At 56.8% G+C, this 22,128-nt stretch overlaps 1 protein-coding gene across 1 annotated transcript; it reads right to left on the reverse strand.

Annotated features, from left to right (window-relative positions):
• Window positions 1–11,780: 11,780 nt before the first annotated feature.
• RNF222 (ring finger protein 222) lies at window positions 11,781–12,446 on the reverse strand. The gene has a single exon (XM_010130221.2). The coding sequence runs from the start codon at window positions 12,444–12,446 to the stop codon at window positions 11,781–11,783; it is 666 nt and encodes a 221-aa protein (XP_010128523.1).
• Window positions 12,447–22,128: the final 9,682 nt, after the last annotated feature.

Raw genomic sequence — 22,128 nt, forward strand, 5'->3', positions numbered from 1 at the left:
GACTGCAAGAGGCAGCTAGGAGGTTTTCCCGACTCTCCCAGGAGCATGGAAGCTGCAGCGTGAGTTATGGCGTTTTACAGCCCAACGCTTACCACGATGCCTGGACCAGGAGTTCAGTGTTACCATCCACCACCAGGTCTCAGGGTGCTTTTCCACCCATGTACCCTTGGGACTAACTCCTTCAAGAGTTTCCTTGATGCTCCTCCAGATAAGAGCCTGTAACGAGCATTAGTTGGATACTGCAGCAGTATATGAGGAAGCGCAGCAGTAACCAACACCCTCCTTTATTTGCTCGGGGATTTTTAATTGCTAGTGCTAAGCCTGTTCAATCCAGTCTGTAAAGCTTGGCTGAGGGCTTTGTCACCATTCAATGTCTATCCCTGGCTGGGTGCATGCCTGGGTGCGTTGCTGAGGGCCAACACCCAGGGAGCTGGTGGCATCACCCAGGGAACCCAGGCAGAAATGGGCGCAAGGTCCCCGTCACCAGTTGTCCCTCCTGCCTCCCAGGCCAGCGGGCCAGGCTGCTCCTGAATGATGCTTGTTGGAGGGCAAAGTCTCTGCCAGTATCTGACATTGGATGAGCCAGTGCACATCGCCAGCACGTGGCTGGGGGAAAACTTTGGGATGATGAGGAGTGCAGGGTGGTGCTCACGGCCAGGAAGTTAGCCAGGCCCAGTGACCAGAGGGAAGACATTCCACTCGTGGTGTGTGCCCGTGGCAGGGCACTGTGGCATTCCTCTCACCTCCCCACCCGACCTTCTCCTGTGGTGGGCACCCACGAGCCTGCACACCCCGCATCTCCAGAGCGTCAGCTCTGACGGTCTCCAATATCCCAGGGACATAGGTCCTCCCTTCTTCTGCTGTCCCCAAGCCACACTGGCTGGAGCAGAGTCCATCGCTGCCAGAGCCAGCCTCACCACTGACAGGGTAAGCACAAGTGAAGTATCTGTGAGTCTGTGCCCCTTGGAGGCTCAGTTCCATGTAGCACTGGAAGAGTTGGCCGCAGCCTCGCTTGTCTTTCACAGTTGAGTTTTTGTGATTTTGTACACGGTCTGTTTTTTTCCGGGCTGCTGGGGGTGTTTTATACAGCCACGGGCACAGCATAGCCCAGTGGCTACAACACGGTGCCTGTGCAGACAGGGCACTGGGAAACAGCAGCCTTCTTCCACTCCCTGACCAATCCACACTCCCTAACCAGTCTGCACTCCCTAAGACATCTCACCTGACCTGAATGGCTTGTCACCAAAAAAACAGCACCCTCCAGGTTTTCCTGCCCTGATACTTTAACCCCAGAATGCTGTGGAAGTGTGCGTCAGGAGGCCTCTTTCACCACGCGCTCTCGGGCGTCTGGGCTCCCTGACATCTCTTCCCCTGTACAGCACCACAGCCACACTGTCCCCCATTCTGCACCAGGGGAGGCAACGGGGGAACATCAGCCTCGAGGCTGTCAAGTGTTTGCTCATATGTCTAGAACTTCAAGGGGAAAAAAAATCCTCATTTTGTGACCAAATATTAGCAGCCTTACTGGTTGTCAATGGTTCCCCGAGTCCCAGTGTTTAGATTTTACATCTCTTTATTGGAGACATCTTGAATTTCTTAGATATCATCAGGGTCTGTTACAGCACTTGCATCTCTTTTCACTGTCTATTTATAGGGAAACAGAAAATGAGCAGAGTGTGAACGTAAGGAGGAAGCAGCTGAAGAGGAGTAGCACCAGACAAGGACTCTGTTGTGCCACTCTTGCAAACCCATCACTGAAAATACAGATAGAGCTGGCTGCGCTGGTCTGCCGGGCACGCTGTAACCACTCTGGGCACACGTACTCAGGGCACCCCTTGAACAGTGGATACCCTTTTCACATCCTCTCTGAGCACATCACACTCACTCCTACCCGCTGCCGTGTCTCAGAGGGCCCAGCACGAGCAACCTGGTAGCAGCGGAGCCACCGCAAGCTGTCCTGACTGTGGGCCTGGTGCAGATCGGCAGGATCCGGCTGACAGGCTGGGCCAGTTCTGCAAACATCACCTCATGGATTGAAGAACTGGTTCAACAGGGCTCACAGCTGGAGAGACTGCCAGAGGTCCAGCTGACTCCTCAGCCTGGGGACCTCCTCTGTACACTGATTCACTCAGTGGAAGAGGGAGACAACAAAATCAGACAGGACAGAGGATTTCCTAAGCAAAACCCAGCTGCTGGATGGACAGAGGTCTTAGGTACATTCTACCTGATCTCATCAAGGTCCAAGGCACTTTCTAAGTGGCACTTAATAAAATACTCAGAAGATCTTGGTTTAAAGAACTGCTAGAGCAGTGGACAGTTATAAAAGCCAGGAAAGGATTTAGTGCTTCAGCTGTTAAACCGGCGGTGGCTCAACATGGAAACATAATTCCCAGCTGACTCACAATACAAATCTTAGGTGGGAGGAGAGGAGACCAAAAGACCCATATCTCCATCCTCCTGTGTTCCTGATGCTGAGTTCAGCTGACCATAAAGACACTTGTGTAGGATGGAAGCACATATCACATAGGTCTTTCAGCACTTTCCATTATAGATGCCTCTTTTCACTTGTTTACAACTTTACCAAAATTTATTTATTTGTGATTTCCCATCCTGGAGAACCTGTCTCTGAGATGAAGTCTGATGTTTCCCGTGGTCCTTCTCTCTGGAGCACAGCTGACAGGACAGTGCTGGCACTTATGGACTTCTTTGTTAGTCAAGACACACTCTGCTAAACGGGCTCAATATGGAGATGCATTGACCTGATGTAGAAGAGATCTCCCCCACCATTTCAGAAAGACGTCCACAGACTTTTCTACAGTGATGGAGAGGTGATTTGGGCCTGGTGTATGCAGGCTGCTTGCATCCAGTCCAGCTCCATCAGCCATTTCATGCAGAGTTAAAGAGGTCCCAGAGGAACACCCAGAGAACAAAACACTTGGGTCTCCAAAGGGAGGGCTGAGCTGGGGATGTCAGCCATCACTGCTGTCTAGACAACAGCATGGACCAAGTAACACCTTATGGGTGATATCAGGCCTTTACTGCCTTGCTGGATTTAATTTTAGCGCGTTTTAGGGCAACAGCAACGGCAGTGGGGTTTGCGGGCAAGTTCATTGTGGGAACTACTGGTTGAGGGGGAATCTAGCAGCTCTTCTCTGTCTCTAGTTCCCAGAGCATGAGACTGCTGGCAGGGCTGGCATCTAAGCCTCTACCATGAGAAGGCAACTGCTGCCCCCACAGCTGTACAACCATCCTGTCTTCCCACTCTGGTAAAGAATGTTCCCTGCTCAACTCCGTGGATGTGCTGTGCAGGTCCCACAGCTTCAAAGCATTTAAAGAGCTTACATTTGAAACTTTGGCCTATTTGGGGCTTAATTCTGTCCCAGACAGAACAGGGACCACCTCCTAGTTCCCCAGAAGATCAGTCAGAAAGTCATCATGGTAAGGGATGCCATCAAGCACATCGAGCAGGGTACGAGGCCGTCTTCTGTGGATGCAAAGTGGAGCAGAGCCCTTGCCGGGGTACTTTGCAGTGTTCTGGGGGAAGTGTTTTGGTGTCACTTTTCTGGGACTTTTTTGTTAAAGTTGCTGCCCTCCTTTTCAAAGCTGCTTGTTTACTGACAGTAGGTGGTGAGGTAAAGCGAGAACCTCTGGTTGGGGCAGCTCTGCTGAAGAGTAGCTCTTACACGAGAGAAGAATGAGAGCTGGAAAATGTGGTGGCACGTGTGAGATAAATCATAGAGTCAGAATATCAGTGGCAAACATCATAGTTAACCCTTCTCTGGCAGTATGGAGAGATCTCACGTGCAAGTAAGCTTTTGTTAAAAAAGGGTTTTTAAAGAACACAGGCACTGTGGCTCTCCGGCATTTGCAGTCAGTGCGGCAGTGGGCCTCCCAGAGCTCTTTAATTAATCCATTTTCCTTCAAAGATAAAATCATACTAAGGGGATCTCAGAGATTTTTGCAAATTCCGATGACTCTAGAAGCAGGGAATTTTAGCAAACTGCCGTTGTCAGGAGGTCACTGGCCTAACTCTGACGTAAGCCACTGCACCATCTCTGCAGATGACTGCCCCCTTCCCGGGCAGGAGCCACCTTCTCCAGGGCAACCCGCCAGCGTGAAGCCAGATAGCCATCCATGGCTGACCAAGGAAGGAGCCAGCCTGCAGCCAGGAATTTTATCAAATAAAGGGTCTGGGAAAACTCTGAACTGACCTCGCTGCTTGCAGGGCCATTTTCACACTTCACCCACAGGCAGAGCCAGCCTTGCTCGGGGGGAAGAGGTAGGGTTTGAAAAGGGACCGGTGCTCTTTGACCTGACAGGGGACCCAGGCCAGAGCCCACAAACTCCTCCTGCATGTTTGGACCCACACAGCACCAAATGGGGAACAATGAGCAGGGTTTGTACATCCTGGAGGAATTGATTCTCACAGCCTGCGCAAACCCTCCTGCAGCAATCCCTGCCTCTCCCTGCGCAGCCGCACCCACCCTCCCGGAGCTCATGGTCTGGATGCCTGGTCCTGCAGGCAGTCCCTGCCGCAGCCATGGCAGCCCTGTTTCCAGCTGGTCCCAAGCTGGTGAGCTGGAGAGAGTGGGCTCTGAACTGGGAGTTAACCCTTACCAGCCCTAACCGCTGCAGCTGCCCAACCCTGGAGGTGCCTGGGGCTGATGGATGGGGTGGGATGCGGCAGGCTGAGCAGCTTCTCCACCCTCTGCACACTTGGCCAGCACTGACTTCACCCTCAGACCATTTCCTTACACTCTCCAGGGCCAGGCACTGCTTTGCTACTTGCAGGCTCATTTTTCTGTCCCCACCCAGTGCTACTGCAGTTTAGTAGCCGTTATCACTGCTGCATCCTGATGCCTGCCCCATCCTCCTGCTCTTCCACCAAAGCCATGCCCATTCGAGCAGCAGGAACATCACCAGTCCCGCACCAGTTGTGGGAAGCAGAGGGATGGGCAGTCCCCTGGGGTCTCTCCCTACCATCCCACAGCCCAGCCCCTCCACTCTGCCCAACCTCCATTAACGAACTGGGCTCCGTTAATGCCTGCCCTAGCCCTGGCGGGGCTCCAAACAAATCAGCCTGGGAGCAGGAGCCAGAAGCTAATTGCTGCTCACTTGAAAGGCAACTGTGAGCCCTGCAGTAGTTAGTGAGAGGGGTGAGAGAAAGTGCTGGTGTCACCAGCAGCCAGAGGCGCTGGCCCGGGGGCTCCGCTGCGTCCGCTGGGTGCGGAGCTGATGGGCAGCTCCTGGCGACACAGGGGCTTCGAGCAGCACCAGCATCCCTGTGCGTCCTCGGGGCTGGCTGCTGCCCCAGAGCCTAGCTGGGGAGAAACCAACTGTCAAAGCACCAGCGACGGCTGGGTGGCTCTGCCATCCCTGAGTGGGCTACTGCTTTCCCTGAGCGGCCACCAAGCTAACTAGTGACTGCCATTACCGAGGCTCAGCAGCGCTTTGTGGCTGCTCTCCACCCTCTCTCGATATAACCAGTTCATATGGAATGAAAATCTTGGGACCAAACCCCTCCACCAGGACAGGGTTCAGGAGTGGCCAGGGATGAGATCTTGCTCTAGCGGGCGCAACAGTTGGCTCTCCTCAGGGACATCCCTGATATCACACCAGCCTCCTGCAATCCTGGATTGTGTCAGTGCCTGGCAGCTCCGACCCCCGAGGCGTCTGACCTGGCAGGATGGGTTTTCTAGGATGCTCCACATCTGATAGTTAAATGAAGTAACCATACGTTGTTTTTTTTTTTTATCACACAGACATGTTTCTCGAGCATGCAGCTTCTCGTTAAACCTCTGACGTTCCCGCATTCAGGCACCCCGTGGTGGGTTACGAACACCGCTCATCTTCAGCTCTGCCACAGAGAGGAGATGTGAGGGCTCCTGCCCGGGTGTGCCAGGACCTGTCTGTGCACACAGAGCTGGGTGCCCGGCGCTGGACCTGTGCTGTGGCAAAATGGGACATCATTGAAAGCCAAACCTGTTGAAAAGAAGCTCTTCCTAGACAATAACATTTGCAGGTCTTTGCCAGCAGTCACTGGAAAGAAAGCAGAGACCTTTGATGATATTCTGGGAGGGTTTTGTGGCAGGCTGCTGAGTTTTTGACAAAAAGGATCTGCAAGATTGACATAGGGAAGTGTAAAACCCCACGGCTGAGGGCTTGGGCATCTCATCCCAGTGAGTTGCCTCCACCATGGGCACTCATCTCACGGCGAGAACACTGGCCAAGCACCTCCTGCACTGCCAAACTTCCAGCCCTTTGCAGGCTCGGAAAACCCCACTCTTCTGCAAAGCCCAGGAAGAAGAGCCCAGACCATGGCCATGCCCCTTATGCTGGCACAGGTGGACAACGTAAAAAGGTGTCTGCCATGTGCTGGAGATGGAGCCAAAAGGATCTTGGCTGAAGATACCCAGTCATAGGGACAGCCAGCTGGGTCTGGGTCACCTCTTGCCCATGTCCCACACTGGCCACATTGGAGAAACTGGGCCAGTCCCACTGCAGCCTCCAACTGACTGTGGCTTTCCAGGAGCCCTGGCTGGGTGCAGGGGAGGGGAGGGAGCTTGGAGGAGGCTCCTTCTCAATTATTCATGATGAGATCTCAGCTGATGGAGCTGGGGCTTTCAGAAGTTGGTTCCTAATGGAGCCTGCTGACGTGTCTGGCCGGTAAGCACTCCTGGGCCTGTGCAATTCCCACTTCTCCCATCTCCGTGCCATAAAAATGCCACCTTTTCCTGCTAATGATGCATTACGCAGCCATTACCCAGGGTTCATAGCCCTGCTTCCATCATGCGAAGATGCTGAGCTGTCCGTGTGGGAAAGGCAGTGTGCGCTCTCCAGCCGGGGAACGTGCACATGCTGGGATCTGCCAGGGCTCCTGCCCACGCTGGAGGCTGATGGAGGGCTGACAGACCATCGGAGATCAGCTTGCACAGGGAGGGGAAGAGGTACCAGCGAGATAACAAGCATAGCTAGAGCGTAGCATGGCCTGAAGCCATCCCACCCTAGGTCTTCTAGGCAGAGGATGGGAAGGAGATGACAGAGGACACTTGGGGCCACATCAGCTGGCACTCCAGGTGCTGCAGATCATTAGCATGATGTGCTGATCACCAGCAAGATATCTCCACCTGCAGAATCAAACAATGCCGTGGATGATGGGTGGAGGCAGCGGTGGAAGATGACTCAGGAATGGCAAAGCTAATGGTTGGACATTGTGCAGGAGAACGTGTTAAATGCTGCACCAGGAATGCCTGCCAGCCTCTTGGCTGCTCTGGCTCTGTCCCTTTGCAACGCTGGCCAGGGTTTCCTGGGACTTTCACCCACTCCTGTCCGTATTTCTATCCCACACCAGCTGGGAAGGGCTGGAAACACAACTCGGGTGTATGCACAGCTCAAGGCGACACATAACCAAAGAGGGGGGTCGTGAGGGCCACAGCATCATGGCAAGGCTTAGGTCACCTTGCAGAGTCCCGTGTATCACCCCCAGGCCCACCTCATCTACTGTCCATCCCACATGGAAAGCTGTGGAAGTCCGCCCATCTATACATTCGTCCCCACAGCCTCTGATCCTCACACAAGCACACCTCCATCTGATACTTGTTCTCATACTGACCTGACACTCCATCTGTCCATCCATCTATTCATCGCCATGCACTCACCACCCAACTATTCTTCTAGCTCAGACCAGTGCTCCACCCAGTGAATACTCATCTCTGAGTAACTGGGAGAAATGTCTCAAACCTGGGGTGGTTCTGGTGCCCTCTCCTAAAAAGGGAGTATTAAACTCTTGTGCTCATGGTGTGGACTGGTGTTCCGATGGAGGCTACAGGAGTGCGGGAGACCTCTCTTTCAGGAGGGCAGAGGACGTGTTGATTGGAAGGATCTATATCCCCTCCTTCTTGTGAGAGAACCATCTTCAGAAGCATCCTCAGAAGGCTCTGCATGGGCAGACAGCTGCCATGCCTGAGTACTCACTCATCAGCCTCCCAAAATCTGTGGCAGGTGACACAAGCTTGCTCCAGTTAGCCATGTTTACACAGTCACAGAGCTGGCAGAGACATTTCAACCCCTTTTCCAGCCAACTGGCAGCCAGGGAAGGTCCCCTAGCCAGTCTGCCTGGCTGAGCAGTGGCAATGCCCAGCAACACATGCTGGCCAGCAGGAGATCAGTTCTCCAGCTCCCTCTATGGGCACAACTGGTGCCACAATCCCAAGACCATACTGGTGGGATGGAAGATGCCTGGTTGCTCACTTCAGCTGAAGCATCTCTTTGGATAGGACCTGCTGAGGCACACACCTGCACTGGCAGCTGCTTGAAATAAAATAGGTGGGCATGAGAACACGCACGTAAACACGTGCACCAACAGTCACACGCATCTCCCCATGTGCACAGCCAGCTGCTTGCTGGGTGTAAGGACGCATGGACACCCATGGAAATATGCACACACACACACGTGCTCTCAGGGCCACACTCTGCTTCTACACACAAGCACCCATCCCCAGCCCAGACGCGGCTTCATTTCTTGCCACATGCTTGCAGAGCAGTCCCTAAGCAGCACCGGGGCTCCTGGCACCTTGCCCCGTCCCTGAGAGCCCTTTGTCCTCATCACTGGGTCCTACAAAGTCCCTGTCCACCAGGGACATGTCCCCTCCTCCAGAGCTACCTGGAGGACTTGTCTGTGGCCCTTTAGCTATGCCGATGCCATTAGCTGATCCTTAATTTTGTGTGCACAAACGCTGGCCTTCTTTATCGGCGGGAGAGAGCCATTAGCTTCCCCTCCACATGCACATTAGGAAATAATTGCCCTAATGGGTTCCACCGGTCGCCCGGCCCATGCACTCTGCAGGTTACCGCCTTGGGCTGCTGGTGACCAGAGCCTGGCTGCTAAGCTCCTACCTGCATCCAGGGGGATGTGGCTCCAGCATCACCAGGGCCTCCTGAGGGACAGGGGATGGAAGACCCCAGCCCCTCCAGTGATGGGAAGGGCAGAGGGGGAGCTCCTTGGGGTGTTAGGTCACCATGATAAACGAACACAATGAGTTACTCAGGACTGAGCTGGAAATGGCCCCGATATCCCCTAATGGACACATGCCTGGTGGGAAGACAAGCTGTACAGCATCTGGGGGGTCTGGTTTGCTGGAGATCCAAAACTCTTCCCCAGGGACCATCAGCAGGAGACAGCTCAAGGTCTGGCTCCGGACATCAGCTTTAATAACAAGAAAATAGGATGATAGCAGCTTTTTCATCTGCACAGGAAGGGGCTGGGAACATCTCTCCCAGAGGCAGGCAGACCCTGACCTAAAACAAGAGACACCCATGCCTTCAAGAGTGCCAAACACAGCCTGGAGCTGAGGTGGCTCTGGTGAGGACGTGGGGATGGTGGGTGACCAGCTGGCCCCGAGCAGCAGATGTGACTGCAGGCTGACACAGTGGGTGCGGGTGCAAACAGACCCTGGCTCGTGCCCGCGGACACAGGAGTGTGCGACTCCCAGCAGCACCAGAGGATGCTCAGCACAGGATTTCTAAGGGAATCTCCAACTGCCTGACCCTCACCCACCAAAGGCAGGGGCTGGGGGCCCAGCATGGCATTCCCCTGTGCCAGCCCTGACAGCCATCCCTGGCCAAGCAGTGCCACCCTGTGGCAAACGCCTTCCTCACCTCTGAGGAGTGGGATGACCCCCCCGGACCCCCACCCCAGCCCTCCAGGTCTCTGGCACCGGCTGCCTCTGCTGATAAACCCCCCAGCCTCGGTCCCCTCGCCATGGTCCTGCCAGACCCCGTGACCTCCGACTTAGCAGAATACATCCCATCTCATCCCAGTGATGCCACTGTTCCTGTTGCCTTGCCCAAATATCCTCAGGGCTCCAGCAGCAGCAGCCAAAAGTGGGTTCCTCCAGCCCTACCTCCGAGGAGCACCCCCGGGGTGCAGTCAAGGGGGCCCCATTCCCACCTCCCAGCAGCCTCTGCCAAGAGACTAGCATTAATTCCCCAGACAGGCTAATAATAAGGTTTATTATTAAATAATGAGGCATGGGCGCGTCATTATCAGGTAATCATTTCTTATGAAACAGAGTTCCCATTCCAGCGCGGTGTCTCAAGCACTTTTCCCCAGGTGATCTCCCAACGCTTCATGCAGGGGTCAGTGTCATTGCACCCCAGGTATTGGTGGGGAAACTGAGGCACAGGGTGGGGGAGTGCAGCAACAGTATCACAGGGAGAAGCCAGGCAGTGGGCAGCCCAGATAAGGCACCATGCCCTGGTTGTAACCCCAGAAGAAGGGGTGGGATGCCATCAGCTCCTCTGCCCCAGACTGCTCACCTCTTTCCAGCCTCAAGCAGCTCTTATTTGTTCTCCTGAAATGTTATGGCTGATCCCAAAGCTGCCTTGGTGGCACTGCTGCCCGTGTCTGTCCTACCTGATGCTCAGCCACGTAGCAGGAACCTCCCTTCAGGGGCACGGGAAGAGCAGGCCAGCCCTCCACCCCGCTGTCACCTCCCATGGGCGCGCGAGGGACATCCTGCTCCTGCTCCCAGTCACACTGGGGTGCCCAGCAGCTCTCGGGCCACATTCCTGAATGACGAGCACCCACAGGGCCATGGACTGGGTCAGGAGGACAAAGGTGGTGGCAAGGGTGCAGATGCTGCATTGGGGTGCACAGTTGGGGAAAAAAACGCCATGGGGGGGCCCCAGCACCAGCAGGCAGCTCCGGTATGAGGGTGACCAGCAGCACCCCCTCCCCTGAGAGCAGGCACAGAGGGTCCCAAATCTCAACCGTGCCTTTCCGCTGTCCACTCCTCTTCCAAACCAGAGCCCATGGGCTGAGGAGCTGAGCTTCCCCTGGGTAAGATCGGGAAGCCCTGAGCAGAGCCACGGGACTCTTCTGAGGATCTTGTGAGGGTGGGATCCCAAATCCGCACCCTTCTACAGTCCCGACCTTTGGTTTAGCTCCCTGCCCCACATCCCACTGCCTGTGCCTGGATCCCCTGGGCAGGAGGGACGCCCGCGATGCCGGGAGGATGGTCACAACCCTGGGGAGATCGGAGAGAGAGGTGAGGGCGGGCAAGGCTGGGACTGCCTGTGGGATGAGCTGGCATCCCTTCCCACTCCATCACTCCGCAGGGAGAGGAGCGTTGGCTGCCGGAGGGGAAGGTGACCTAATGGAGGCCAGGATCACTCTCTCCATCCTCCAGTTTCGCTGCCCTTGTTGCCCAGTAGCAACTGTGACCAGTAGGGTCACATCTTGGATGGAAAGCCATGAGTTTCTGTTTCAGGGTGGCTGCACTATGAACCCTGATGATATTGATAGCCAGCCAGGAGCCTGGGGGCCTCCAAAAGCCCCACAGCCCAGCAGCGTGGTCCTCTGATGCACAGAGCCCTTGGCTGTCCCCAGGCTCTGGGCTCCTGGGTGCTATGGTCACAGCTCCCCAGGAGCTGGGATGGAGGGGAGGGACCAGCACGGCCCCACCACTGCATGTGACAGCACACACTGTCACAGGGTGTGAGAGGAGCAACTCTCCGCTAAGACGCTGGAGAAATCCACTAGCAGGGTTTGACCTGCCTTATTTTAACCAAAAGAGGCAGAAAATGCCAGCAGTGACACTGTGAGCACCTGGAGATCTGCAGAAAGGTCTGGAAGTCCATTCAATCCCTGGCCAGATGAGAGAGCTTCACCTGGAGCTGCTTCTGAACTTTCTCATGGGATCTTTTGAGAGACGTCCCAGCCCTAGCTCTGTCCCAGCATCAGCGACACCTCTCCAGTATCTGAGCTGATCCCATCCCCGCTACGACTCCCTCTTCACCAGCAACAGCCAAGGGAGCACAGCCGCCAGCATGGCCACAGTCAAGATGAGGAGGACGGCGAGGGCAATGGGCGACTGGCAGCATTTCACCCCCAGGGCTGAGCTGGACGATACCGTGCTCCGTGTTTCCGTTCTGCTTCTCCTCCCCAGGGAGCTGCAGTCCACATCCACCAGTGGCATCCCGTAGTCACTGATGACGAAGATGTGGGCTTCCCGAGCCAGCTCGCCTGGGACACCCTGCAAGTCCATGGGGCTGTTCCCCGTGCTGCAGCACCTGTCGAAGCTCTGCACTGGCATCACAAAATGACTGGGCACCACCAAGGTGTTGCTGGCCTCCATTTTAGTCAGGTGGGACAAGGAGGAAGGTGACAGAGGCATCTCCAGGGTGCGGAGGCTGGCGCCTGTCTTGGGCGACCATAGAGCCTTCTTCTTGCTGAGGAAAGTCACGTAGCGGCAGACGGGGCAGATGATGCTGCTCTGGACCTGGCCGTCGAGCTTGGCGGAGAGCAAGCACTTCACCAGGCAGTCGTGGCAGAAGGTGTGCCCGCAGCTGAGCTTGCGGTGCGTGGCCTCCAGCGGGTGGAACTTCTCGTAGCACACAGGACACTCGGCCGGGAGACCTTCCTTGCTGGACGAGGTTTCAGACATCCCTGCTCTGTTGGCCACAGGTGCTCCCCAGCTGCGAGGAAGAGGTGTGATGGGTCAGTACGGGTCTCGGTTGCAATGACTGGAGTGATCTATCTCTTCTTCTCTCCTCCTCCTCCCTGCTCTCTTGCCTTTACCCTCTCACTCATAAAAGATGCAGTGGACAGCTGCTAGGCATGGTCTCAACAAGGCAGGGCATTTCCAGGAGCATTAAGCCTCTCAGTGTGGCCCTCGGGGCAGGAGAGAGATGATGGGGGACCTCAGCTCCAGAGCTACTGGGGGCAATAATCCCTGGCTGGAAAATCATGTAGAAAAAGCCATGAGCCCTTGGATGGAGCTCTGTCTACCTGCTGTGCCTCGTACAGATAAAGCAGGTTCAGCTTGTACCTCCGTGCTCTGCTGCCAGCTTCAGGTGTGTGAGGGGTGGGAACTCCCATCCCACAAAGACACCTGCCAAGGAAAGGGAGAAGCTCCCATCTCAGGGGATGCAGAGGGGCCAGGAGGAGCAGGGCAAGGCCGGGTCAGTGGGGCAGGTGGGAGCACAAGATCCCACGGGGATGGAGAAGAAGCATGCCATACCCAGGGCAGGCAGTAAGCACCTGCGCCAGGCTCCTTCCTGGAGGATGTCCCAAGCTGCTGGTCAGGCCACTGCCGCCACCAGTCCATGCTCCTCACTTGCGCTGGAGCACAGTGTGGGCAGCAAGCCCCAGAGACTGGCGTCTGCTGTTAGTCACAGCAGGGAGGGCAGAGCCCAGCCAGCTCAACTGGCCCCCACCCTAGCCCGGGGTGCAAGGGGGAGCATGAGGCCACTGTGATCCCCAGACCCATGCCCGGGCTGGGACTGAAGCTCTCCCGTGCACCACCCAGGATGGGGAGCATTCATGTGGCAGCTTCAGGGAAGGGAGAAGGGAAAGAGGAGAGGGGCATCTTTAGCATTTTCAGACCTGACCCAACCTGCTCCCCTTTTCTCCAGTATGACTGTGCCCATGGGCATCCTCACAGCTGCTTCTGGAGGTTTTGCCATCCCCTCCCTGGCCACCCTCCTCTTGCACGGGAGCCACCCCATGCACTGGGATGGCCACAAGAACACAACAAACCATCCCCTCCCCATGCAAGAGAAGACTGAGGCTCCTGCTCTGATTTAGGAGCGATCAGGGGCTTGATGCTCCCCCAAAGCACTGCAGGAGACTTTATCCCCATGCACCTGCTCCTCCATGCCCCAAAACCCCCTTACCTGCTGCAGGGCACCAGGGCAGGAGCCCCTCCATGCACTCCACCGCTGTTCCCAAAAGCAGGGCTGGCCGTGCCCCAGCCCCAGCGCCGAGTGCCAGCCGGGGAGAGGACCGAGACACCTATATAACACAGAGGTGTTGGCTGCGCGTTTCACGCGGGTGCGTTGCGCAAAAGCTGGAGCAGGGACGGGGCCAGCTCCCGAGGAGTGAATGTGGAGGAACTCGTTTGGATTTTAAAGGCCCCTTTTGGTTGGCCAGGGAGCGGGCGAGGAGCTGACATCAGGCGTCAGAGGGCAGGGATGGGAGGCACCATCCTGCCTGCTTTCCCTCATGCAATGGGAAGCTGGAGCCAGGTCCATCCCTGGGGTCAAACTCCAGTGAAGCAGGTGCTAAAGGGGATGCCAGGACCCCAAACCCCTCTGTTGCTGCAAAGCAGGGTGAGCTGCAGCTTCCTGCACGGGGCCTGGGCTCCTGCCAAACACTTTTTGCCTCCACCCCATCCCTCGCCCTGGCCATGTCTTTGTCCCCGTGTCTCCTCCTCTCCTTGTCCCATAAACACTCGTCACTCCAGCCCTGCACACCCCATCCTACATCACTGGACTCTCACTCAAGCCCCAGCGTGGCAGTGTACAGCCTGACAAACATCCTTGAGCGGGCTTCGAGGGCTACCATCACCTTGCACCTTCCGTGGAGGAGCTTCCAGCATCTCTGGGAGCCACGGTCCAGGCAGCAGCAGGAGCCCTGTGGGCTCAGGGTAGGCAGGAGCCCTGTGCTTGGCCATCTCAGCAGCTGCAAGTGGCTCGTGAGTCACTGTTTGGCCACGTGCGGGCTGGAAACCCACATAGAGAAGGTTCCCTGTGGCCTCACCTGTGTCCCAGGGTGCTGCCTGTCCGTCACCCAACCCGCAGGCAAGAAGCTGAGAGGTAGCTTCCCTGTAAAGCCTTGCAAAAACTGCTGGCAGGGTGGACCACTCTTGCCTCAATCTTGACCCTTTCCAGCCACCCCTGCCACCTCTCAGCCCAGCCAGGGGCCACAGGGCTGCCAGCGCCCACGCAGGTTTGCTGAGTGGCTCCACAGGGATCTGGGCACCACTCGCCGCATCCAGAGGAGATCCCCAGAGCAGGCGTGGTGACCCCAAGGCACCCTGCCTGCACCCCTTCCCTGGCTTTTGTGGCCATGCACCCACAGGACCTGGATTTGCACCGTCAAGGGGCTTGGATGCCCTGGAGGGCATGGAGTCTCTGTCATGGAAAGCCTTCAGGAGAAACCTGGACATACGAGGGGTCTTGCTTTGGGGCAGAGAGATGCTGACACAAGCATTTCCAGCCCTGTGCTCCTGCAGTCTCAAGAAGATGCCCAGGGCTCTGCAAGGTCTGTGGGGCAGGCAGAAAAGGAAATGCGCCTCTGGGACCCAAAACCCAATGAGATGGCCCCTGGAGTCCCTTCATGGGCAGGAGGGGTGGTTTCACGTGGCCAGGTGCCACAGCAGGGCGCAGGGCTGCAGGCGTGGGCAGCGGTATCAGTCGCTCGTGGGTGCAGTGGTTACAACACGGGGCTGGTTTCTGAAGGAGAAGGGTGGGTGCAGCCCCGTCGAGACGCCCTGTGTGCTGAGGTAGCTTCCAAAATGCATCTGCCCTCTGCAGAGAGCAAGCATCCATGGTGGGAGGCTTGTGCCCCAGGGACCCCTCGAGCCACGAAGTCCCATCCCTCACTGAAAGGAGACATGGAGCATGTCAACACCTTACACACCTCTGCTTAGAATCGCCAAGCCACTCCACTCGTTGCCCCAGTTTTCCTGGGATGGTCAGAAATTGAGGCTGAAACCTCTCCAGACAGATTGTGGCAGGGCTGAGGTTGCACAGTCACCCCTGGGGTGGGCGTCCCCATCCCCTGGCCCCTCCTTGAAGCTGCTGGAGCTGCCAGGGCTGCTCGCGCCCACCGAGATCTCTACTGCTGAACGAGTGATCTGAGCCAGCGAGAGCAGATTTGGGGCAGCAGAACATCTCCCCAGCTTCAGTTTGCTTTCTGCTGGCACCCAGCAGGGGTGGAAATTCCTGTTTCCCATGCTTTGAATACTCTCCACAGCTGGAAACTATGAGCTCACGGCTCTATACATAGGCACCGGAAAAACGAGTCTGCCTCCCTTTGCTGTTTTGACCACGCCAAAATCAAAGGGATTTTGGCATATCATGGCCCCAGCTCTGTCAGCAGTTTCGTTCTTTCCCAAGCACAGCTTCTCTTGATGTCTTTGGCCCACTTTCACATGCGGCAGCATCTTTCCTGAGTGACAGGATTGAGTCTGCCGGAGCCTGAAGGACAAGAAACCAGATTCAAGGGCAAAGCAAGTCCTTAAACATTACCTGCATTTTTTTCTCAGGCTTTGAGAAGTGTTTCAGACAGTGTTTCAGCCCCCTTGAACCCCATGCAGGGCCAAGGGCTCCAGGATCCTTTTATCCAAGCAAGAAGGTGCCACCTTAAGGAGCTTGGGTGCCCCTGAGCTCTTCCATCTTTTCCCACACTTCTCCCCCACCTGCTTTGCTTGAATTCAGAGTGGGAAAAGCAGTCTCTTTTCCTTTTTCGGGTACCTGGCAGGATGGAGACCCACCATCAAGATGGTCATTTAGCCAAAATGACCCAAAACTCATAGCAAAAGCTCTTCCTTCAACTTTCTCCTCGGTGCTTTTAGCCGTGCCCAGGAGATGGTGCTCTTGGATGTGCTTTGGCTACCCTAAAAAAAAAAAGTCCAGGGCGCACTGAGAAGAAGTCGTGAGCCTGCCTCTCCAGACCTGCCATAGTCTGGAGCTGGTGGTCCTCATCGGCCGGGATGCTGCCTCTTCCCCACTGGGATGGATGGGATCTGCTCACCCTCCTGCCAATCAGAAATTTAGCTCCGGCCATTTGATCTGATGAATGCTTATCAAACACCACAGAAAAAAATGGGTATATCCTCAAAGCCTTCTCCAATCTCTGTTTTCCCACCAGAGCGGGGATCTGCTGGGCAGACTTGCAACGTATCTGGACACCATGGCTCTGACCTGCCTCTACCTCCCTGCTGCTGGCCACAAACCCTCCCAGCAATGGCCCTGAGCCTGGCGTGAGCCCTTGGAGCCTTATTCTGACAGCAAATATTGGGGATTTGTCCCTTTCAGCCCATGTATAGCCACACAGCCCCATGGTGTATGGGGTTCAATGCTCCTTCAACATTTTTTTACCCACCGCCCCCAAAGACGCCCTCCACCAAGTAGGGCATCAGCTCACTGCAGGAGCTGCCTCAAGTGAGTCCTGGGGCACAATCGCCTGGGACGATGAGCAAGACCAGGGCTGCACGAACCCCTCTGGATGTGGTGGCAAGCTCCTCATCTCCCCAGCATCCTCTCCCCTGCTCTGGTCCCACCTCACATCCCACCCCAGCCCCTCTGGGATGCTGGTTGATGGCAGGGGGGAGTTGCTGCAGTGATAATCCACAGCTTCATGTGCGTAATGGAGAAACAATACGGCTTTGAAGCGAGCGGGCAGATGCTTGGGGGAGAAGAAGGCATCTATTCAGTGGCAGCAGCCGGGGCGGGCAGCTGCCCTCTTGCCGGCACCGAGCCCTGGGCCACCGAGGCTGCGTTCACCCGGGGCTCGCTTTGGGGGTCCCACCAGCCCAGTGGCTCAGCAGATCCTTCCTGGGGACAGGGCCAGGATGAGGAGCAGTGTATCAAAATGCAGGAGGGATCAATCCATCATCAAATTTAATGGTAGTATTAAAAGTGGCCAAATGATGGCAGATTGTCCCCTTGCCCCCTCCAATGCCCACACAAGCCCCTCGAAGGCGGTACACAAACATGATGTAGAGCCACCATGGTCCCTGTGACCCATCTCTGCCGTGCCATGAGCCATGCCACCCCAGGGACATTTTACCACCAGCGGCAGAAGACATCGCCCAGCTCTTTCACACCATTCCCTCTGGCTGCCTTTTTACCAGGCAGCTCCCTCGAGCCTTATTCTGGGTGGCACAGGACAGAAACCCTGCGGTGTTAGCAGAAAAGGCTGCTGGGCTTGAGGATTTGGGGCCCTTTACCAAAATGGCATGTTCCCCATGGTTTTGGCTGCCAGGTTGTGTTGCAGTTTGGGTTTTTTCTCCAAGCCCCAGCTCCTGGAGGACTGAGATCGCAGAGGGGTTGCTGCCTTCAATGGGAACAAGTGCAAGTCAGGTTCTAGCCCTGCACCAACACACGTCCTGGAGCAGCATGGAAAGGAAAGGCTCAAGACAAGGCTCCATTTGGGCTCATTTAATCATTTTTCCAGGGTCTTATGACCACAGGGTCAGTGTGGTGCCATGAGGGGAGAGTTTGCAGGCAGAGCTGCTCCACCACCCAGGATCACTCGGTGGGGCGCTGACCAGAAACCCGAGCGGGTTATCAAAAGGAGGATGCTTGGCACAAAGTGGATTTGCCCAGATGAGCTGACGGGAGGCGGGAGGGCTGCCCTCCCCATCCTGCCACCCCGTGGGGGTCTGCACTCCCTGTAGTCAGAACAAGGGAAGGTTCATCTCAGCCCTCCTTTCCAGCTGTGGTCAGCTGGAAAACACACACAAGGGTCCTGACACCCTCCCAACCCACGGTGTCCCGCGAGGGACAGGGCATGTGGTGCTTCAGTGTCCCCTTCTGCGTCCTGGGGGATGATGGATCCAGCACAGAGACATGCTCCCGAGCTGGTATCAGGGCTGTGGCTGCTGTACAGCAGTTTCCCACATCTCCTGGGCCCTCCACATCCATCATTAGGGACCCCCAGGAAAATGAGTGAAATGAGATCTGTGGTGCCTACGGGGTCACCCCTGCACCCCATTAGCAGCCAGGCAATAATCAAGAAAATCAGCATTTCAGGGCAGCTCTGCTTTTGACAGTCAAGCTGAGCTGCAAAAAAAAAAAAAAGTATTTTTAGGAATCGCTGGCAAAGTCTGTTGAAGGAAGCGATTTGGCAAATATTGCCCAGACATCAAAGGCGGTGCTCAGATTAGTCAATAAAAATAGCAAAAAAATGTTTCTGTATGCTTCATCCAGACCCGCTTAATCCTGTAGGGAGAGTCCCCCCGGCACGGCTGGCTCGCGTTGGGAGTTTGCAGAGCAGCGGCGTGGCACCGAGCGACTTCGCTTTCCCAGTTGTTGCATCATCCCAGCAGGCCGCCCAGACTTGTGTGCCGGGCAAGCCGAGTCCCAGCCGGCCTCGCTGCCGGCGCTGCTAGCAGCTGGGCGACACGCCAGCACGGAGCCGTCAGGGCCCCTGCCCCATGGCAGCCATGAGGGGCTCTGCCTGGGCCGGCTGTCCCTTTGGCATCCCTCGCAGAGCCACTGCTCTGCCACATTCCCCCACTGAGCTGTTGCCCATGGACTCCCACTCCCCAAAGCCCTCCCACCCCCACCCCCACCTCTCTGTACCCCTCCCACAGCATCGCCTTGCCGCCACCCCACAGACCTGCACTCCCTCCATTCCCCCCATCCCACCCCACACCCATCTCATCCCTCCCAGTTCCATCTAACCCACACCCCTCCCAATCCCATCGTTCCCAGTTCCATCCAAGCCACATCCCCCCCAGCCCCGTCTCCCCTCATCTCTCCCCACACCATCTCTCCCCCCATCCCTCCCAGCCCCGTCCTTCCCTGCACGATCTCCCATATCCCTCGCAGCCCCATACCTTCCCCAAACCCATCCTTACATCCTTACATCTCCTCCAGCCTCATCCCTCCCTGCATTCCCTCCAGTCCCATCCCTTCCCTGCCCCTTCCTCGAGGCACACAGAGCCCCACGGGGGCCGCCTCCCGTGGGCTCCAAACTGCTGTGGTTCAACCCGTTGGGTTACAAGGATGAAATGTTGCTGCTGCTGTTGTGAGCGGCACTCGGACGGGTCCGTGAGTAGGTGTGAGCAGCAGATCTCACGTGCAGACGGCGGGTCCTGCCCTGAACATCGCTCTTGGCCAGCCGCGGAAGGAGGCAGCGGGGTGAGGGTACGAGATCAGGGCTGTTTGGAGGCAAACATCAGTCTGGGTAGGGAAGCTGATACCCCCCAGCACGTGCCCGCGCCGAGGCCAGGCTCGTGACATGGGGTCTTTGGTGGGAGCCGTGCAAGGCCAAAGGCTGGCTGGGCTTTTTCCAGTGGTCAGAAAACTACTGGATCTGAGGTTACCTTTCCAGAGTCCTGGAGCAGCCAGGCTCAGCCAGTTCAAGTCCCACAAAGCTCTTGAGATGCAATGAGTTGTCAGTTCTCAGACCATATTCCCAGGGGCAATGCTCCCAGCTCCAGAGCCATAAGCAGATAGGGATGCTGCCGCCCAGCGCAGACCCGCCTGGCTCCCCAGGCTTCATCCTGGCTTTTCCTTTGCCCAAAGCCTCCTTTCCCCTCCAGCTGCCTGTCCTGGGGGCTGCTGCTGGCCCTGGAGCTCTGACAAGTCCCCCTGCCATGGCTGGGGCAGCTCAGACACCACTTCACCTCACCAGTGAGCAAATCCTTTGCGTGGCAGCTGAGAGACTCCATACAGCATCCAGCTCTCCTCGGCAGCTTCAGCTGGTCAAGGCGTACGGGCAGACAGGATAACTGCTGCCGGTGTCAGGAGGAGATGCCAATGGCCCCACATGTCCCACTGGGGATGTGTCCCCTCCCTGGCTGGGCTGCTCCCAGCTCTGTCCCCCCAGCTCCTGGAGTCAGCAAGACACCCCTCCAAAGCAGGGATTAGCAAGAAAATTCCAGCCGCTCTCAAAAAAAAACAGTCCCAGGGGCTACTTCTTCCTCTTGCACCTCCACCAGCATCTTCCCAGGGGGATGCCCAGGAGCACCGGTGCATTGCAGGGCCCCACGTCTGGGCCAATAATTTCCAGCCCATAATTGATCCCTGGGGGACCCACACCCACCCTCTATCCCACCCTTTGCGGCTGTCCCCTCCACGGTTCTCCCTGCACCATGGCACAGCCCTTGCAAATATATAACTCATCCTACCCGTGTCTCCCCGCTCGCCCCATGCTGAAACAACCCCCGGCAGCCCTGTGCCCGGACCGTGGGACAGCCCTGGCCCCCTGCCCCAGTGAGAGACCCCCTCCACTTCACTGGAATCCATTACAGCTGCCTTGTCTCTGCCTGGCCTTTCAGCAGAGGAGCTTTTGGTGGTGAAACACGGAGCTGGCTGGGCCAGCGGGAGACACGGCCGCATTGTGCGGCCGCTAATGCTAAGTGACTGCTCCTTTGTGCGGCTGGAAGCGTCGAGCCCTCAGCGAATGCATGGGAACAGCTTCGGCTTACAATGGGGTGCAGCCGGGAGCGACCTCAAAGCAAACATTGACTTAAAAATCAGTGTTAACCAGGCAGGCACGTTGAACCCCTTGGGAAATACAGCCCCCACCAGCGCTACGCCTTTGTCACCGGAGGCAAAGCCCCATCGCAATGGGACAGAGGCGGCTGGTAAAGGCGGCTTTGATGGAGTCGTTGGCATCCATCCCTGGTCCTAGAGACACTGCGCTGATGTCGGCGGCTGGCTGGGACAGCTGTGCCACCAGGTACCAGGAGAGGCAAACGGTATTTCATTAACCTAAGCACCTAGCCCAGGAAAGAGGGATCAAGGAGCTAGATGCCAACAGGGCACGGCATCTCCTCACGGCTTCTGCAACGCAGTGAGAAAACTGGGCACCCAACCTGCTCCAGAGCACAAGAATCATCACCCGACCTGCTTCAGAGTGTGATGGGCTCCCAGTCTGCTCCAGAGCGTGATGGTGGGCACCCAACTAGGGCTGGGCTGTGCACGCACTCGGCACTGCCGGCTCTGACTGTTCCTGGCTCGGAGCAGCACAGGACTGGATGCCTGGAAAGGAGATGTTCTCCCAGCCAGGCCTTCAGCCTCTGCATAGCCACATCCATCTGCCTCTCCAGGCTTCAGAGAGGGTTTCAGGGAGCCCAGGAGGTGTCAGCTGAAGTGAGAAGGTGGGAGGTGGATGGGCTGGACCAGCATCGCCACCACCAGCCAGATGTGGCTGGGCATGGGGAATACAGCGGAAGGTGCACAAATACACACTGGGAATAAGACACTTTCCCAGAGGGATGAGGCAGCTCCAAGGGCAGCTCGCCACTGGGATGACTTCTCACAGGACGCTGTGGCTTCCCCACCTCTTGCAGCCTCTAATTCAGGTGCAGCGCACAGCTTAGCGCCGCGCTCTGCTGCACGTCCTGGGCTCGGCGCTGACGCTGCCAAGAAGCATTTGTGGCCTTGTGTAATGCTCAGGTCACGCAGGCTGACCCGGAAAGTCCTGCGCAGGCGTGGGGCGACAACCGCGGCGCTGGCTGGGGAGGGAGCGGTGTGCGCTCTCCGTCCTGAGGTTGTCTGCAGCCACCCATCCCGTCTGCTGTGGGAAAAGGTGGAAAAGCACCGGAGCATCCGCCTCGGATAACCCCACGTAGGGTGCATGGGACATGGTGGAGAAGAGGTTGT

Source organism: Chlamydotis macqueenii, chromosome 18 (genome assembly GCF_036417535.1).
Source record: "Chlamydotis macqueenii isolate bChlMac1 chromosome 18, bChlMac1.mat, whole genome shotgun sequence".
In the NCBI taxonomy this organism is placed as follows: domain Eukaryota; kingdom Metazoa; phylum Chordata; class Aves; order Otidiformes; family Otididae; genus Chlamydotis; species Chlamydotis macqueenii.